At 36.3% G+C, this 18,988-nt stretch overlaps 1 protein-coding gene across 1 annotated transcript; it reads right to left on the reverse strand.

Moving 5' to 3' along the window:
• Nucleotides 1–5,512: 5,512 nt before the first annotated feature.
• Nucleotides 5,513–6,469, reverse strand: LOC138330830 (uncharacterized). Its single transcript, XM_069278337.1, has one exon. The coding sequence runs from the start codon at nucleotides 6,464–6,466 to the stop codon at nucleotides 5,528–5,530; it is 939 nt and encodes a 312-aa protein (XP_069134438.1). The 5' UTR covers nucleotides 6,467–6,469; the 3' UTR covers nucleotides 5,513–5,527.
• Nucleotides 6,470–18,988: the final 12,519 nt, after the last annotated feature.

Raw genomic sequence — 18,988 nt, forward strand, 5'->3', positions numbered from 1 at the left:
ATGGACCTGTCTAGTAGACAGTGATATCTCAATATTTGTGAAAGATGTTGGCCGGCAAACCTTGGGTTGACAAGCCAAAATCTCGGGTTGAGATATCCCTGTCCACTTGACAGACCTGTGTGATATTCTATTAATCACGCAGTTTCTAGAGAAAAGATAACTCACACGCGGTAGACAATGACGTGACGTCATTAATACACGAGTCGACTATTATCAACGACGTCATTTATTTTGACACATTGCGACGTTCCTATAAAAGTGGCGCTTTGAAAATGTTTCTGAATATTTTTTTATATTTCGTTAGAGTATGGGACAAAAAAAGATATAACATGTGTCTGTCAGATTGACAGAGATATCTCAACCTTCTTTCACTCGGATTAAGATATCCCTGTCTACTTGACAGACCCATGTAAGATTAAATTATTCTCCAGCCGTACTTCTTGTATTTGTTTTCCAGTTTTTGACATTACCCTCGGTCATTTGGCATAACTGCTTCAGTGCTAGACACTACATGCCGAGCGCTAAAGAAGTGATGTCTAATGGCGGAGAAATAATGTCCTGCGCTCCACATAATTTTCAAGCACTCCAGATATTGTGTTTGGCGCTCGAAAAGTCATTTTGACATTTTATCTCGAGAGCTTGACAACTGTCTGGAGTGTTTTGTTATATTCGACTTTTAAATCTTGAGCACTCAACTTATTGTTTTGAGCGTTCAACATATTATATACTGTTGAATGTTCTCGACATTATACGCAGTGTTCAAGAATATGTTATTGAGCGCTCCAGATAATTACTCTGTAAGAATATAATTATTTGTGACGTTGCGATGTTTACTTATTTCGCATTCTCTATATCCACGCCAGAATATTTTAGTAAATGCAAAGGGTTTTAGCTAATCTCCCCCGAATGGTCGCTAAGCTTATACCCTTGCGCGGTGTATGTCCGTCTGTCCGCCCGTCAACATTTCCTATAAATCGCTGCTAGTTCTGAATGGATTATGATAAAATTTCGCTGAAGTAGACAAAGAGAGTTTCTATACATCTTGGGTCTGAGTCCTCTGGGGCAGTGATAGGAAACAATAGGTGTAATCATAGGTAAATCGTCATATAATTTTGCATAGAGGTAATATTTTTGGGATGGGGGATTTCGGGAGGGGGAAGAGAAGGAAGCAGGAATATACAGTTTGTAAAAATATTGGCTCTGACTCTCTGGTATAGGAGGGGCGGGACCAAAAAGGGGTAGACAAATTCTTTAAATCGTTACTAGTTATAGAGTTCTGCAAGGATTGTAAATTTGTAACTAAAATTGGCCAGAAACATCATTGGGGAAGGGAATATCAACGATTGCATTAATCTTGGATCTGAAACCATGGGACAGTAAGTGCGGGGCCTAATACTAAGAGGTACGCAGAGATAAATCATATTTAGATCGATACTTGTCCGAGAACTTTTCATAGATTGTAAGTTTGTTACCAAAATTTTCTAGAAGCTTTGTGTGGGGGGGGGGGGGGGGGTGTTAGGTGAGCAATACATGCCCTCTTGTTAGGTTTTGATACTCATTGCATTTCGCGAAAAGCTTTAGCGATAACTATGCGAGATATAATAGTAGAATATTAGTAGTCGAACCTCGATATATCTGGAGCCCTCAACATAACATCTTAAGTGCCTGATATATAATTTCAAGCACAGAATTACCATATCTGGCATCGAAGATGTTATTTATTTATCATTTATGTTGTGTTCTCTAGATTATATTTTGATATATTTTCTGGAGCCCATGACATATTCTGCTTCTTGAATGCTCAACATATTGTTTCTAGCAAGAGATGATATGTCAAGCACACAAGAAGTTCTGTCGAGCTTTAAAGATGATATCCCGGGTGTTTGTGATACTATGTGAAGTGCCAAAGACGTGATGTTAAGTAGGAACTGATTAGAGTTAGGGTTCGGTGTGGTGTTTCGGCATATTATATGTTGAGCGTTGATGCAATATTTCGTGCATTCAAGGGGTTATCACGTACTTGAAATGATATGTCAATCATATGCGGGGTTATCCCAATGACTCGAGGTGAAATGTCGATCACTCAGCAGAAGTCTTGGCGGGTGCATGTGAAGTCCTGTTGAATGCTCAAGAAAAAAAAGTCATGTCGGATGCTCGATATGCCATGTCGAGTGTTCGAGGTGTTTCTTTTGAGCGCACGAGAAGTTTTGTTTAGCGCTTGAGAAACTTAATTGAGCACGCGGGAAGTTTTGTCGAACCCTCGATATAATTAATACAGAACTGATTTTTTTGCATGTCCTATGGTACTACAGTAATACTTAAACTAATGTTTTGAACTAAAACAATTATTTTGATATTTCAGTCTCTATTCGTCCGTCCAACTGTTTGTCCGTTATCTGTCAGCCTGAAGGCTACATGTATCAGGACTCTTAAGACTTTAATTCCATTTGTGTCGTACTTTTGATTGGCAAACGTCACAAACGTATAGACAATCAGATATAAGGTCAATGTGCCTATGATAACAATATTAGATAGAACTCGTGTTAGTTTTGTGTTTTTGATGATTATCGTCCAACTTAGTACTTAGTACAAGTATACAGTACTAGGGTAATAGAGACACGTTCTGTATTATCGGGTGACAATTTTTAAGATTTTTGAAAGAAAATGGAAAAATATCATTTATCAATATCATTAAATGGTTATCTTTCCTTGGATTATGGACAAGTTTGAGTCCATTTTCGGACCAAATTTAAAAATCGCTAGCTTTTTCTTAGAAAATGGATATGATAATAATAATAAAAACAACAACAAAATATGGCATTTGAATGGCTATATATTTCCATTGATTATGGACTAAGTATTTATTCAGTGTTATTTGGTCAAAGTTTAAAAAATCTCTTACTAATTGTTAGAAATTAGATTATAAAAACACATGGTCAGCGTTTGGATGGCTATCTCTCATTGATTATGGACACGATTGCGTTCATTTTCAAGTAAAAAGTCGCTAACGTGTTGTTAGAAAATATATATAATATTAACAAAACGATGTTCAATTTAAGTTTGACTTAAGTATTATAGAGTCAAAACAAAGTCACTAACTTTTTATTGGAACACCCCCCCCCCCCCCAAAAAAAAAAAAACCAAAAAAAAAAAAAAAAAAAAAAACAATCACATACAAATTACATAATAGTTCAAATGGAGGATATATCTCCATTGATTATCACTATATACTCGTATAATTACGAGGTTGAGTTTTAGAGCTCTTACTCAAGGTGAAGTCAATTTGTCTTACTCAAGGTGAAATCAATTTGTCTAAAATAACAGCTGTAACGGCTGCATTGTCCCAGGATACCGTATCTACTTCGCTTATACATAGATAGCCATATTTTTTTTTTGTAAATTTCAATATAAGTTAATATAATATATATCTATTGCAAAATAGTCTTTCTCAGGATTTTTCTTATTTTTACTTTTTGTTTTTATAATCACTTGAACCTTTTTATTGTTTGATAAAAATCATGATGACCATCAAGTATGATTTTTTTCTTTCAAAATTGAAATTATATCTTGATTTTGAATACAAACATATGTATCATGTGCATTTTTCAAAAATTACATGAACGATAAATATCTGTTTAAATAATTTTGAACTTCATACATACATAATTCATTTATTTATTGATACCTTTGATGGTTTGGTGCATTCTGATATGTTGGTGGCAGTTGGTTTTAGTAATGTGATTGTGAATATACATTACTGTTATTTTGTTGTTTTTGGTAAAACACCTAAACAAACGCTTGCCAATATAGAAATTCCAGAGAAATAGTGATTGTATTGTACTTTTGTTTTCCATATTGTAAGATAATAACATATATTGTACTTATGTTTTCAATATTGTAAGATAATAATATTTGCTTGATATTTTTTAGAAGTAAATACAGTATTGTAAATCATGAATTCCTCTTTGTATATTTTAATTTATGAAATGAAAATACAATATTTGAAAAAAAACCAACAACATTGTTTTGTTTTGAAATTGTTGATAAACCGTTTTCTTATGTATCGCTTTTTTTAAAAATACAGTGTATAGTCTCTACCTAGTAGTCGATAAAATCCAAGATGGCTGCCACCTTGAAAACACATTTTGAATGTCTGACACTTGCCAGCAATTATCCTTCGAAACTCCAGACTTGGTTCCGATAACGACTTATTATTTTTCGGCTCTATTCAAAAATTTTATGATATATTATAAACCAAGATTGCAGCCATCTTGAGAACACATTTCAAGTTCTACCATTGCGATTTAGATGAAACTTGCATAAAGTAATCCTGATTTAGAGTGGATCTGAAATTCAAGATGACTGCCATGGCGGCTGTCCTGACAACACATTTTGAACTTCTCAAGTTCTACAATTGAAATTTAGCTGATTAGATCTGAAATCCAGGACGGGGGCTTTGGCCGCCATCTTGAACACACAATGTTAACTTCTTAAGTTCAAGTTCTACCAGTGCGATTTACATGTAGTTCAAACTTGCCAGAAATGATCCTGACCAAGTGTCATTTTTGATTGTTGATCCTAAATCTAAAATGGCCTCAAAAGGTCTTGTACACTTAACTGTTGCAAGAATTTTAAGAAAGAGAATCTTCCTATAAAGTGTAGTTTTTTATACCCTCCAGAAACCATTTGCCTGTCTGTCAAAGATGGATGCAAAAGTCATCATATTTAAAAACCTACTTATTCTTTTCCTGTTCATTCTTGCCAAGGTTGTCAGGCCGTTAAGACGATTGGGCATCATTCCTTTGATTTATCCCTGCTGCAAAATCGTATCCATAGCTAGGTATACTAACATGATTTTGTATCCCGTCCGTTACCGAAATTAAAAACTTGAAAACTTGAGGATGGGGCGATTAGCACGGGAAGGTGAAAAGGCAGAAACACTTCAGAATGTAAAAAAGCTAACGAAAAAGTTCAACAAAACGGTGATAACAAGTATATATGGAAAAATTCATACAAAGTTGACCTGGAAGGAAGATAATTATAGCGATGAGCCAGAAAGCATTGTATCAAAAGAGTTTTGTCGTGCGACATATTTAAATGACGTGTATCCCATTATCAAAAGACTTTCATTCGACTGCACTTCTGTATATCTACAATGATGACCACGTGAATTCAGTGTGCGAAAAATATTCAAAATTGACATCGCGCTGAAAATTAGCTGTTCCTAGTTATAAATATATTTCATCACTTTTTATGATTTTTATTACGGTTAGCTACTTCATCGTAAGTGACACGTTAATTAAAAGACTTTCAATTGAGACGTTATTAGCAATGTGATGTCACGATCTCGAGATATAGAATGTTCTTGTCTTACGAACAAGATTTGAAACATCTTAACATGTACGTTACATAGCGTCGATTTACTAATCAACTTAATGCAGTAATATTGTTTTACAGTCATTAAAATGTAAATTTATTTATTCTTAAAACAATAATGATAACATAGCTTTGGACGATTCTGAGTAAATCAAAGGGCACAATACATGGGTATGCTTTTACTCTTTTCGAGTTGAGCTGTTCGGTTAATGTATATGGTATGGAAATCGCAACACGGAACAACCCCCTTCATCAGCATCTTTGTATTGTTGATAAAGCCGATGTTGTTATCTCCCGCTACCCGATCTTTCGGATAAGGTGCATTTTGGTGGACGGCCAAAAGGCTGCCAGTGGCGTCAATCACTTTGTAGCCCCTTCTCCGAGCGTCGTAAACTACCCAATTGTCGTAGTAATATCTTCCTATTTGAACATCGGGTACAGACTGCCAATTGTACTTGGGAGTAGTGAAGAAATAGTCAATGCCATAAGTAGCTGGCATCAGTTGACCTCGTTTCGATGCCTTTACAATATTTTCCCATGAGCTTGCTTCTTCACGTGTGACATTGGGGGTGTTCATCCGGCGGCCCACTACCATGTACGTCCTATTGTTAAGTAAGGGTGACGTAGTTATAGCCAGTAAACTATCGATCAAGGATCTTGTGAACAGTAAATCCCCATTAGAAAATCCGTACAGTTGCGAATTTTGTACCAATTCCATAGCTTCTAAGAACATATATTTTAAAACGGCATGTCCTTTAATCTGATGTTTTAAAGGTATAACAGTCCACCCTAACTGTTTATACTTATTCGGAATGTGTTCATCGCTAAATAGTAGGAGTCTTACATGAGGTTGTAGCGTCAGCCAGTTACGTAAGGTGTTGTTGTAGACCTTATACCTGTCCGGGAATGTTCTCCAGGATGTGAACAATGTGATCAGCGGTGCTTCATTTCTGATAGGTTCAACATATCTTGATGTTAGCTGATCACGTACCATATGAGTGATAGACTCCATGTTGGAACCGATGTGAAACAATAGAGCACATATGCATGCGACACATACGCAAATCTTAACTTGCTTCATCGGTTTCATACTATGATCTGAAAGAAAAGCAACAGAATCGTTATTAGAATAGAAAAGTCGTAATGAACAATTTATTTCATAAAACTTTCAGAGAACCGTCAAAGGACTAAATGATAGATCTCATAATTTTCCGTACTTGCCATTGGGCATTTAATTGTAGTACTCTTTAGATTAGACCATTGGCAACGTTAAACCATTCTTTTAGAAACAAACAAAACTATAGGCGTCTAATATTTACCAGTAAACAACCAATGTTTTGGTTGGTATAAACCGAGAGATCACGTGATTATAAACCCCATCGTTTATCAACGGAAATCGAGCCCTAATAAAGTGGAAATATTTTCCACATGAAACCATATGCACTACATTGTACAATTAGGTAACTTCTTAATGTTCTTAATTTTGTAAGCAATTGCTTTAAATAGGTTTGAAACTGTTGATTCCGTCATCAATATATAGAGGATCTTACATGTGTGGCTATGTAATATGAAATTAATAAACGAGTTTAATTACCCTATATGCAACCAGCTTTTATAATTAATATTTTACGTGTGCAATACATTTCATATTACGTAGCCACGAATGTTAGATTATATTTATCAATGATTACTGGCGAAATCAGGCTAGTCAAAATAGTATTATCACACGTCTGTCTTACGATATGTATAACATGGCGTAGTAGTCAGTTATGTGATAGATATATTTATTACACAATAGGAACATAAAATTAAAGCGAATAGTCGGGCAAAGGAAACTAGTCTAAATGCGTTCTTTGACCTTCCAAAAAGTCCTTGTATACCATAATGATGGTCAAGATCTGCTTACGGTGTCCAGTTTTGACCATTGAAATTATGGGGAAGCCCGTGTAAATTTAGCACAGTTCTAAATATAAATTCGTCTAACTTTTTGAAAACGAGGCTGCCTGGATATGTCAACACGGACGTTAAGAGTGAACTGCACTGAAAGCCCGCGGTCGGGAAGACGTATTAGGATTCCTATAATATATATCAATTTCTTCGCATTCAGAGCGATTTTGATGGGAGATTTTATTTTTCTATTTCATAAGAATTTATACTGGATATATTAACACCATTTTTACCGACTTTAGCCTTTGTTTGTCCGACTATTCGCTTTAAACTTTAGAAAAAAAAAATTCAGTTCCCTTCCCTTCCTTTAAGATTATATATGATCAGAGTGGTGTTTGCTTCAGTATCAAGATATAGTCAGTGTCTATAAGGCTAGGTGTATGATAGTGGTGATTAAAATAATCGTCATGTAATATTTTATCTTGTAGTACAGATCGGACCATTAAAATCCTAAGCGATCCTCCCATCGCGGTGATTTAGCTCGACGCGTCGTCACCATCAAAGGATTGCGATGGTTCACCGCGATGGGCTAATTATGCCCATGTATCACCGGGGTTCCGTCATGGCCATCGCGAACCCCTGCGATCGCAACGGTCGGTATAACGATCAATCAAATCAATCAATAATATTTTATCTAAGTGTCACATGAGACATTATTAAGCATAAAACTGATTCTATCAAAAATATAAATATTTAAATATTATCACGATAAAAATTACTTAACATAAAATAGTCGTAATAGATTGGCGGGAAAAGTATAAATGTGGTTGAGACGATCACTATACCGACAATTCACACCATCCCTAGTCTTGGAATAAAAAATACGAAAGTTGGTTATTACATTAAAATAATAATTGAAGCACTATAAAAATATTGGCAATATTACGTGTCCTACATAAGTTTAAGATATAAGGTTACAGTTATAAGTATAAACTTCATACAAATTATTTCATAAAATACAAACGCATTACGTAGTTTTAAGACAATATCAGTAAAATTAGCTAATAAGTAATCTTCGTCTGCGTAACATTAAAAACACTGTCTTGGCTAATAAAAACTGAATATCAGGATTTTCCATTAAAAGATTAAATTTGGCATCATTATCGCAGTTTTTAAAATTATCACAGTTACTCATTGGAAGAAAAAGATTCATTCGCAAGTCACTATATGTTGGACAGACACAAAGAAAATGTAACTTCAATTTCTACTTCATTTGAACAAAAAGGACATAATCTTTCATTTAGAGGAATCGGAGGTCTGCTATATCGACCAGTCTCTATCTTTAGAGGCGTACTACCACATCGCAGTTTGGTTAGAGCACTACGGTAAGCTCCAGGCATGTATGTTTTCATATAATGTTCTGGTCTTAGGTCCTTCTTAAACTTTCTATATGTTCTTAACTTGTTCCCGTTAGGATTCCTACGATCGTTCCACAATTGCCCAAACCATTCACTTTTGTTTTTCTGCCAAATTTTGGATTTGATTTCATGCATGACATGTTGCGTGGGCTTATACCCGGATTCCAAAATCAAACGAATTCCATACTGATCACCCAGTCTCATTGCTCTCACGTCCCATGAATTTTGTCTACGCTTTGACCAGACATGGATCTTATGAAGTAGTCTCCCATCGTCTACGGAATTGACACGACAGTAAAAACGAAATACCTCCAGACGCTGTTTGCTAAGGGTAGATAACCATCCCATGTTACCAATGACGCCGACATTATATGCGTGTTTTGCAGCACCAATGAAAACTCTCATCGCTCTGTTTAGCACTTTATTCATTTCTGAAGCTGAACAATATAGGAGAACGGGCTGTACAAGGCTTTCATATAACTTTGTAAATACTGAGTAGGACATTCCGCCAACGCTTTAAAATTTTGAAATGAGAAGACCGAGAGCTCGACCAGCTGATTTGGACCATTTCAGCATACTCATCAAACCACAATCCTAAATACTTATAACGGTCCGTGCGTTCGAGAGATTGTCCATTACATACGAATGCATGTTGAGTTGATGGTACAGATCAGTGTCTAAAATGAACCACTTTAGTCTTCCCAGTATTTACCGAGAGGCGCCAGCGGGAACACCATGACGAGACTATATTCAAAAGCGACTGTAGACTGTCTTCTGATGACGTCATCAACACAATGTCATTAGCATAAAATAAACGACTAAGGCTAATGTCGTCAATATCAATACCAAGATTTGAAGCGTTAAGTTCATCAATTAAGTCATTGATATAGATAGCAAATAACGTTGGAGAGGCCAAACATCCTTGTTTTACTCCACGTGATACGGGTAGCCAATCGGTATGCAGATTGTTAATGCGCACGCAATAGGTGACACCATTGTAAGAGCAAAAACTGCGTTGTAAATAGCACCTTTTATACCAGACTGTAGCAGTTTATACCAAATACAGTCTCTGTCGACCGTGTCAAAAGCCTTACGAAGATCCGATGAAGCACGAATAAGTAGACTGCTTATTAGCGTTGATACGATTTCTTCACGATGCTGTAAAGCGAATACACGTGGTCTTGACAACTTCTCTCCCTTCTGAAACCGTTCTGCGCATCATGTAGAATATCGTGTTCCTCAAGCCAAGATGAAAGACGGCGGTTAAGAATATCAAAGTAAATCTTGCATGGAACAGACAATAGGGTAATACCCCGGTAAGTCAATGGATTCATTGGGTCGGTGCTGTTCGGTTGAACGATGGGGTTGATGATTCCTTGCTTCCATTTATCAGGAACGACTCCGTGAATAAAACAGTGGCTGATTAGGGAAAACATGGTGTCCACACAAGCGTCGTTTTTCAATACTTCCGCTTGTATGCTATCGATACCGGCCGCTTTTCTTATTTTTGCGCGATGTACATGTATTGCGTCAACCACTTCCTGACGTTGGATTGGCATATTAAGATCCAATATGTCATAATTATGATTCAAAGGCACTGTATTGTTTGCAATTCGCTCTTGTATCATTTTAAGTTGTTCGTCGTCGTACTCTGTTGACTCGACGCCGTTAGTCGCATACAAACTCGCGTAGTCTGACCGCCACCGTTCGAGAACATGGCGAGTGTCGTTAATAATGTTACCGGTGCTATCTTTGATTTGAAGCGGGATTTGCGTTGGCTTATCGTTTGCGATTCCTATTTGACCGATATCCTTCCAGAATTCCTTGGAGTTTGGTTGTTCTAACTTATCATGCAAATCGTTCAATCGCTGAGCCTGAAATTGTCGTTTGACTTTCCTATCTAACTTATCGAACTCTTTACGCTCTATACAATATGAATTTTTTAATTGACGTTTTTGCGACTTTTGCTGATCCATACATCGTAACCAATCGCGCTCCTTTTTGACTACAGATCAGAGTTCCACTTACGTTTCAGCTCATCGTTCCAATAAGGCTTAGAAGATGATTTTACAGAAGCCCGTACGTTGATTTTTGCGTTAACTTTCATACCTGCGGTATCCATATTATGATGCAGAAGGTCTACAAAATTGTCATATGCGGCATTGACATCCATTCTATTGTTCAGATGATTTTGCAGTCGTTCAATGGTTGCATTGATGATAGGTAAATGATGAGGTTGATGAAGAAAGTCATTTGGGACTTTCTTTAGCGTTAAAGCGAGTGTAAGATTCGGTGTCAACAATACATTCCTTCCCGATTTCATTGTTATAAACGTCAACACTTTCAGGAAATTGCACGGTACACTGCAATATCGAATGATCAGGGTATGACATTGGTACAAGATCGTTGATATTTTCAATGATAGACGACATTGTCGTAACTTTAAAATTCTGAATAAATCGTAGCTGATCATGGGGTACTATTATGTAGTCGAATACTGACCAGTCACACGTAGACACGCATGTAAAGTTATTGTCATCATCACTATAGCGCCCATTAAGAATAAAATGTACATGTGTTAGAATCAATACAAACGTCTATGAGGCGGTCTCCGTAAGAGTTTACCACGGTATCGATGACACGACGTTGAGAAACATTGTCGACTCCCTCAATATAATCTGATAAATCGCCCGTGCGTGCATTAAAGTCTCCGAATATGATCACACGGCCTTCATTTTGGTATAGATGTACTTGATGTAGAAGCTCAGAATATGCAATGTACGGATCAGCCGAATGACTCGAGTGTTCTGGTGGAAAATAACATGCACAGAGGCAAATTGCGAGATCGTTTGATTTAGACTTTATTTTTATCCAATAAACGTCATCTTTCACATTATCTAGAACTGTCACATCAAAAATGTCTATTAAAGAGGTTTTAAGAAGGAAACCTACACCACCCGAACCTCGCTTAGCGCGAGCATGTATATTCGATCTATTGTTTCCAAAAAAAGTTATATCCATCAACACATATCTGTTCATTGTTTGTCAAAAAGGTTTCACATACAGCAAGAACGTCAAAATCAAAATGTTGGGAAACTTTATTTCTAAATTTTGAGTTGTCATTATCATGCCTGTACCAACCGTTCACGTTCCAACCACCTAGTGAAGACTGGCCTAGCGACGTTCAAAGCGACCGTGGTTTTGAGAAGATCTATGTTGGTCGTCCAGTTGCTGAGACGTCGATCCTGGCGTTGATCGTACGCGTGCCGTCCATCGTTTGCAAAACCATGATTTCGGTTGTCGCGTCGTCCGTCACGATTAGGCGTTGAATGCCTGCGCTGAACTATACTCCATCTGTCCGAGTCCCTGTGCGCGTTACACGTGTCGTTCCGCTCCGATTCCTTTACCTTAACTATTCGGTTACCGTACACCTTGTAATCGTGTTGTTTACTAATTTCGCACAATACAGTTTGTAGAGAACGCTGTGTATCCAATTCTCGCTTGGACATGTCATTATCGATGTATACGTTAAAGTAATCGCGAGACTGTTTCAATGTGTTCTTTTTCTTCATTACACTATGTTTTTGAGGCAGTGTCTCGACGGTAGCAATCACTACTCCTGGTTTGTCACCTCTACGTTGTTTACGTTCTGCTTGTACAATGTTTATACATGGTTGTCGGAGGCCATCTCTGATCATAACATTCACTTATTGTTTTGTGAATTCCGACCCACCATCACCTTTTTCTTGTTTGATTTCTTGCAGATTTCTAATCATAATATTGTTCTTTCGATTGACATTATCAGTATCTGTTGCTGAGTTGAAATTAGCAAGTGTTCCGCGAACCTCAGTTTGAATATCAACCAATGTTTCGTCTATGTTCCGTTTGACCTTGTTTATCTCGGTGTTCACGTACGATGTAAAATTCTTTTCTGTTGTTTTGAGTTTTTTGTCTATTTTCCCGTCGATCATTCTTTCAAATTTTCCAGTTAAATTAAATTCTAGTGCTGTCATTTTGGCATTCAGGCTTCCATGAATAGTGTTCAAAATAGTAAGTTCTTATCGGTGTGCGTTGCGGGGGTGGTAGGGAATTTTTTTTTAATTTTCACCGTCAATCCCCGTTTCATTATCGCCGTCATGTTTGCGCTTTCTCATCGTGTCCGTTGTCGTTATGAGTGACTGGGGTAATATTACCGACCGCCATTACCTCACTGACATACACTACCGCGACTTGATTGTTTAAAGGGTCTGCAGAAATGTCCTGTTGATCCATTTTACACCCAAAGTTTTGAGACAAAAGAGGACAGCAATGATACATTCGCGTATATAGTTCATCGAAGTCAAACGCACTAATGTTTGGTTTGTTTATTTTTACGTCCTATTAACAGCCAGGGTCATGTAAGGACGTGCCAGGTTTGTTGGTGGAGGAAAGCCGGAGTAACCGGAGAAAAACCACCGACCAGCGGTCAGTACCTGGCAACTGCCCCAAATGGGATTCGAACCCGCTTCCCAGAGGTGGAGGGCTTGTGGTAATATGTCGGGACATCTTCACCACTCGGCCACCGCGGCCCCACGCACTAATGTCCAATAATAATGTTAACAAATCGTTTTAAGGGCAAATGTCCAATAATAATGTTAATAAATCGTTTGCCCTTAAAATCAAAAAACTTTTTTTAACCTTAAAGTAAATAAATCGTTTAACCATAAGGTAAGTGAATTTTTTGCCCTTAAGGTAAATAAATCTTTTGCCCTTAAGGTAAAAAACTTTTTTAATCTTAAGGTAAATAAATCTTTTGCCCTTAAGGTCAAAAAACCTTTTTAACCGTAAGATTAAATAACTGTTCGGACTATTTTATACTTTAGACTATGAAAAAAATTGTAAATCGAAGAAACACCTGATCTAAAAATGACTCCTCCTTCCCCTTAATGAAATGAATAATAAATCTGACCAACAAACAATTGGATGATTCTCCCAGCAAGTGGTATGTCAACATTTATGACATCACACATAATGACAAAACATATTTTTTGCCCTTAAGGTCAAAAGATTTGACGTTAAGATCAAAAGATTTGCCATTATCTAAAGATTTGATTATAACAACTTACATGTAAGGTTAAAAAATATGGACATAACGTCAAATAAACGTTTTTGCCATTATGTTACCTATCCGATTTTTTAACCTTAAGGGCAAATCTTTTGACCTTAAGGGCAAAAGTTTTTGCCATTATATACAGTTTCAACGTTTTAGCACTTAAGGTCAAAAGATTTAACCTTAAGATAAAAAGATTTGACCTTGACAAAACGACGTGCCATAATAATTACAATACCTCGGCCAGCTGGCAAAGTACCTTGCCGAACTGAATATAGGAGGTTGAGTTACATGAAGTTATGCATGGAAATAAGTACGTGAAAATTACAGTCGTGAAAACAGTTCACCTGTTAGCACTTGACCGTGGTCAGGCCTCGGAATATGGAGAATTCCACGTTTCTACCCTAAAAATCCAATTAATGGAAAATAGATTGTAAAGTGTTCATACACCAATAAATATTTCTTTCCTCAACTGGTTCCAAATGTGCAAATAATGGCAGAAATGCGAGAAAACTAACGGAGCTATTGCAAATCAGTTCGTCCACCTTGACGCATGCGCAGACCTCGAGTGTCATCGCTAAAGGCTCAAAATTTACCTGTAATGTTGGTCATCGGCAGCGGATATACGTTCATTGTTTGTAACTGCTTTTTCGTTTTGTAAAGCTATTTGATTTAAAAATTGATCTGAAATATTGTTTATTATAATTTCAATTAAAAAGTTCATTTACTAAACTAAATAAATTTTAAAATCACATTTTGTATTCCATGTGTGCAGCATAAGGTAAGTTTTTCACTGCACGTGTCGTCCTCAGTGTGCTGAAACGTCAGTGATACATGTATGTTCAAATTTCGATCGTATGTTTTTTCATCCATTTACTAGGCTAACAGGTGAAATAGAAGATACTTTTATGAATTTTGAATCGTTTTATTCAATGTTCGATTTTATACTGCCGTTCATTCGACAACTTGTAGCGGGCAAAGAAGAGAGTATATATTACTATTATATATTACTAAATGTATTTCGCATATACATGTATTATATGATAATATGCTATGGAAAATAATTTTTCAAGGAAATGCATATGAATTGACAAAAGACAATTCGCCAAAGATTGAGCGAACTGTAAGCGTTTCAACCAATCGGTTATATAATTAGCAGCTTACAAGTAAAGGTCAAACATAGACTCATTTGCATACTTAACTGACGAAAATGAATTCTGTCGAGACGAAACTGAATTCCATCGAGACTAAATTGAATTTCGTCGAGACGAAAATGAATTCTGTCCACAAAATTGAAATTTGTCATAACAAAAATTATTTTTGTCCACTGAGAGATGATTTTGTTTAACAAAATTTATTTTTGTTATAACGGAATTGAAGTTATTATTAAAAAAAACATCATTTGTAACACGAAATAATTATAAATTTTGTTAATCTGGGCTCAATTTTTTCTAACAAAATTCATTTTTTCTATACACAAAATTGGATTTCGTGTACAAAATCACACGTGTCCCATTTGGCGCCCCGTAAATATGACCTGCCAGTGGCGTAGGAAGATGAAACGTTAGGGGGGGGGGCCAAAGGTCCTCAATATTTCGTAACACCCCCCCCCCCCCCTCGCGCGCCCCGCACCCACAGGAAATACATGTACTTGATATACTTTTTTCATATATCATTACATATAATCCTTGTAAACATTCTATTGACAGTGGCGTCGCTGCCAGGATATTAATGAATACGAAAATTCGCGTGCGAGTTTTGGGGGTCCGGGGTATCCCCTGGAAAAAAAATACGATTTAGAATGGCTGAGATGAGTTTTACGATGTATTTTGTTGAATTTGCGAGCACCTAAGGCGTGAGATTTTCGTGTTTGGGAAGTCCTGGGTTCTCCCCCGGGAAAAAAATTTACGATTTTGTATCTTGATGATTTTTAAGGGTTCTTAACACGGTAATGTTACCTGCATTTAGAAATGATAATTTTGAGTGTCGTCCTATCATTATACAACCCAGCGCGATCTGAACATACCGGATTCACAACATCGGCACATTGTTGTGTAACTCAAAATAATAATGAATTAATTGTCTTATAAAGACATATAAACAAATTAATCTTTTTAAGAAACATTTTTTGAAATAGTATAATCCCTTGATGGACATTTTAAGACTAGTTCGGGTGTATTGAATTTTCATTATCAAAGGTTTGAACATTACGTGATTGAACGTTTTAGGAAACGCGCCGCGCAATGGAAAATTTTCTATTTTTCTGCCCCAATATTGATGTAAGGAAAAATGACGTGACCTCAAACTTGGCATCAGGATTTCGGGTTTTGGTTTGGTTTGATTAGTTTAACGTCCTATTAACAGCCAGGGTCATTTAAAGATGCTCCACCGCTGACAAATAGTATTTTTCACTATCAAAAACAGGAGCAGACGATTTAGTATTTTTCTTCAGTTGCAAAAGTTACTTTCTTTACACCATTACCACCATTGAAAAGTTTGAGCTTCTAATTTTACTTTAAGTTAAAAATATGAAAAAGAATTAATTGCATCCCGAAAAAATTCCGTGTCACTATATCCTATATGGAATGAAGTAATGATGGCGTATGCACCAATGGCGAAATAAATTATAATATATTATTTTTTGTGTTAATTAGACATATACATACACGATTAAACACCAATTATTGTTCAAATAATGAATATCATTTATGATTTGTCGGCGATGGAGCATCTTTAAAGACGTGTCAGGTTTGTTGGTGTAGGAAAGCCGGAGTACGAGGAGAAAGACCACCGACCAGCGGTCAGTACCTGGCAACTGCCCCACATGGGATTCGAACTCGCGACCCAGAGGTGGAGGGCATATGGTAATATGTCGGTACATCTTAACCACTCGGCCACCGCGGCCCCAAGGATGTCAACTACGGCGGGACAAAATAGCAATTCAAGTAAATGTCATACTCACGAATTCAGAAGAGCTTTTGTTATGTTATTTACCACTACAAGTTACCAACATTTTCAGAAAAACTTACAATGCATTGGGTTAAACTGTGCAAAGATCGAGCTCAAAATGGATTTTGACAAGATCATCATATTTAATTATCTAAAATGTAGTGAAATACAGTCTACACACAAACCGAGAAGCAGATCGAGATGTGGTCTACAATTTCATTTCACATTTTACAGCGGTATCAGAAATTAGTGATTTCATCAGTTCTTCAATTAGATGTTTTCATAAATCATTGAAAACAGGAGCTATTACAGTGCATAAATATGTGAATGATTTTCACAGCTTAATTCAAGACATGTCAAAATCATTGGCCCAGTTATAGCACATACGATTTTATTAGACCACAGACGACCTCTATTGGATGTGTTACTGTGTGAGTTGTGTAGTAAACCCATCGTTGACCTAACTTATCCCCATATTCCTCTCGGCGGATTTTACCTCACCCGGAAAGCAGACGACACACGCTAGGTACACTTTACTACGTTATTTTAATTATTGCCTCACAGTTCTTATTTTATCGTATGTGTATGTATAAGAGCTAGGTGATGTTAGATATCATAACATTCGTTTTAACTGAACAGCAAATGCCTGTAGAAATGTATGAAGGTTAACCAAACTATATAATTTCCTACCGTCACGCACGGCTTAGTTTCTTCACTCAGATAGCTTATATTAAAACCAGTATCTGGACTAGCCTAGACATATAAAGAGCGAAATAGATTGACTAGAATCGAAAAAGTGTCACGTTGGATGGATTTCTGGCCTAATCTGCATGGACAGATTACAGAGATCTGGAAGATTCCAGAAATCCCATTGATGAGATATTATCAAAACCATTACCTTATTTTTTTGTCCTTGCTGTTGCACGAACCTAGGATTTTAAAAAAAAATCGTATATAATTTTTTGTGCATCGCTTTGTTACTTACCGTTGGAGGTAATGATACCCCATTAATTTTAATTGTTAATGGTTAAGTTGAAACGCAAATTAGATTTATCCTGATATGTGTCCCAAAGTTCCGGTTAGGTAACCAACGAAAATAAAAATGGTGATACGTTATAAATATTTTGTGTGATATTGTATTTTGTTTAATTGTAGATATTCTAACACTGATGGCTAAACGACACTCCGTTACACCCATCAAAACATACAGTGTCGCTACCTACGAGGCAAGAGATGAGGATGAAATCAGCTTCACTGCAGGTAAGTAATATAACATTGTCAATGTAACGAAGAAAACTAAAGGAAATTAAAGCTTTGTTACATTGTAAGTGTCCGTATGAATTTATCAAAGCAAAAGTTGTAATAGTTTGCTTAATTTTATTAAAAAAAACAGCTAATCAAAAAATATCCAAATTGACATTTATTGTAAAATCTATTCCCTATGTAAATGTTGTGAAAATCGCATGTTAATAATGTGGCTTTTAAAGAAAAAGTACATCAGGATTTTGTATTGTGTGATTACAAGTGGAATCAGCTTTCAAATATGTTTCATTGCAGGCCAAACAGTGAAGTTGCTTTTCCCAGCTAACAGTAAGGGAATGGCTTTTGGGTATATTCGTGCTGACCGAATGCACTCGAGGCAGTATGGACTTTTCCCCGAAGAACTCGTCATTCGCAAAATCGAAGAACGCCACAGAAGCATCCGCAAAAACATCAACGGATTTTTCAAAAAGCGCTAAAACGTCTTGATTGCAATTTTCATTGCTTCAAAAACATCCGAAGCATGAAAACTAATGGAACTGTTAAGGGAGAACGGTTGTGGAGCTATTTGTATATTTCTATTTATCAGGGAATTTAAGGACATATATCTTATAAAAATTAGGGTAAATATTTGATAAAATATACCCGAGGTAGAATTGGTATTCATAAAATGATTGAAAACCTCTTTAGGAATTGTGAGAGAGAAAATCTATACCATTGATAATGCTTAAAAATTAAAAAAACACATGTGGTATTTTTTTAGCTAAAAGTGTTAAAACTAATTGTAAAATAAGATAATATTCAAAACGTCTCAGGTGATAAACTATTTTGCGTGTAATTGATAAAACCATTACACAACACGATAGATGTTATTTGAAAAGGCGGAGAAAAAATATGGAAAGTTTAAACTTGCGCATATCTAGCGTGATATTCTTTGTAGTTTTTTCTTATAGTTTAACATATGATCGTTATTGATTGCAGAATTTTTAAGGTAATTTGATGCTTCATT

This window comes from Argopecten irradians, chromosome 9 (assembly GCF_041381155.1).
Source record: "Argopecten irradians isolate NY chromosome 9, Ai_NY, whole genome shotgun sequence".
Classification (NCBI taxonomy): domain Eukaryota; kingdom Metazoa; phylum Mollusca; class Bivalvia; order Pectinida; family Pectinidae; genus Argopecten; species Argopecten irradians.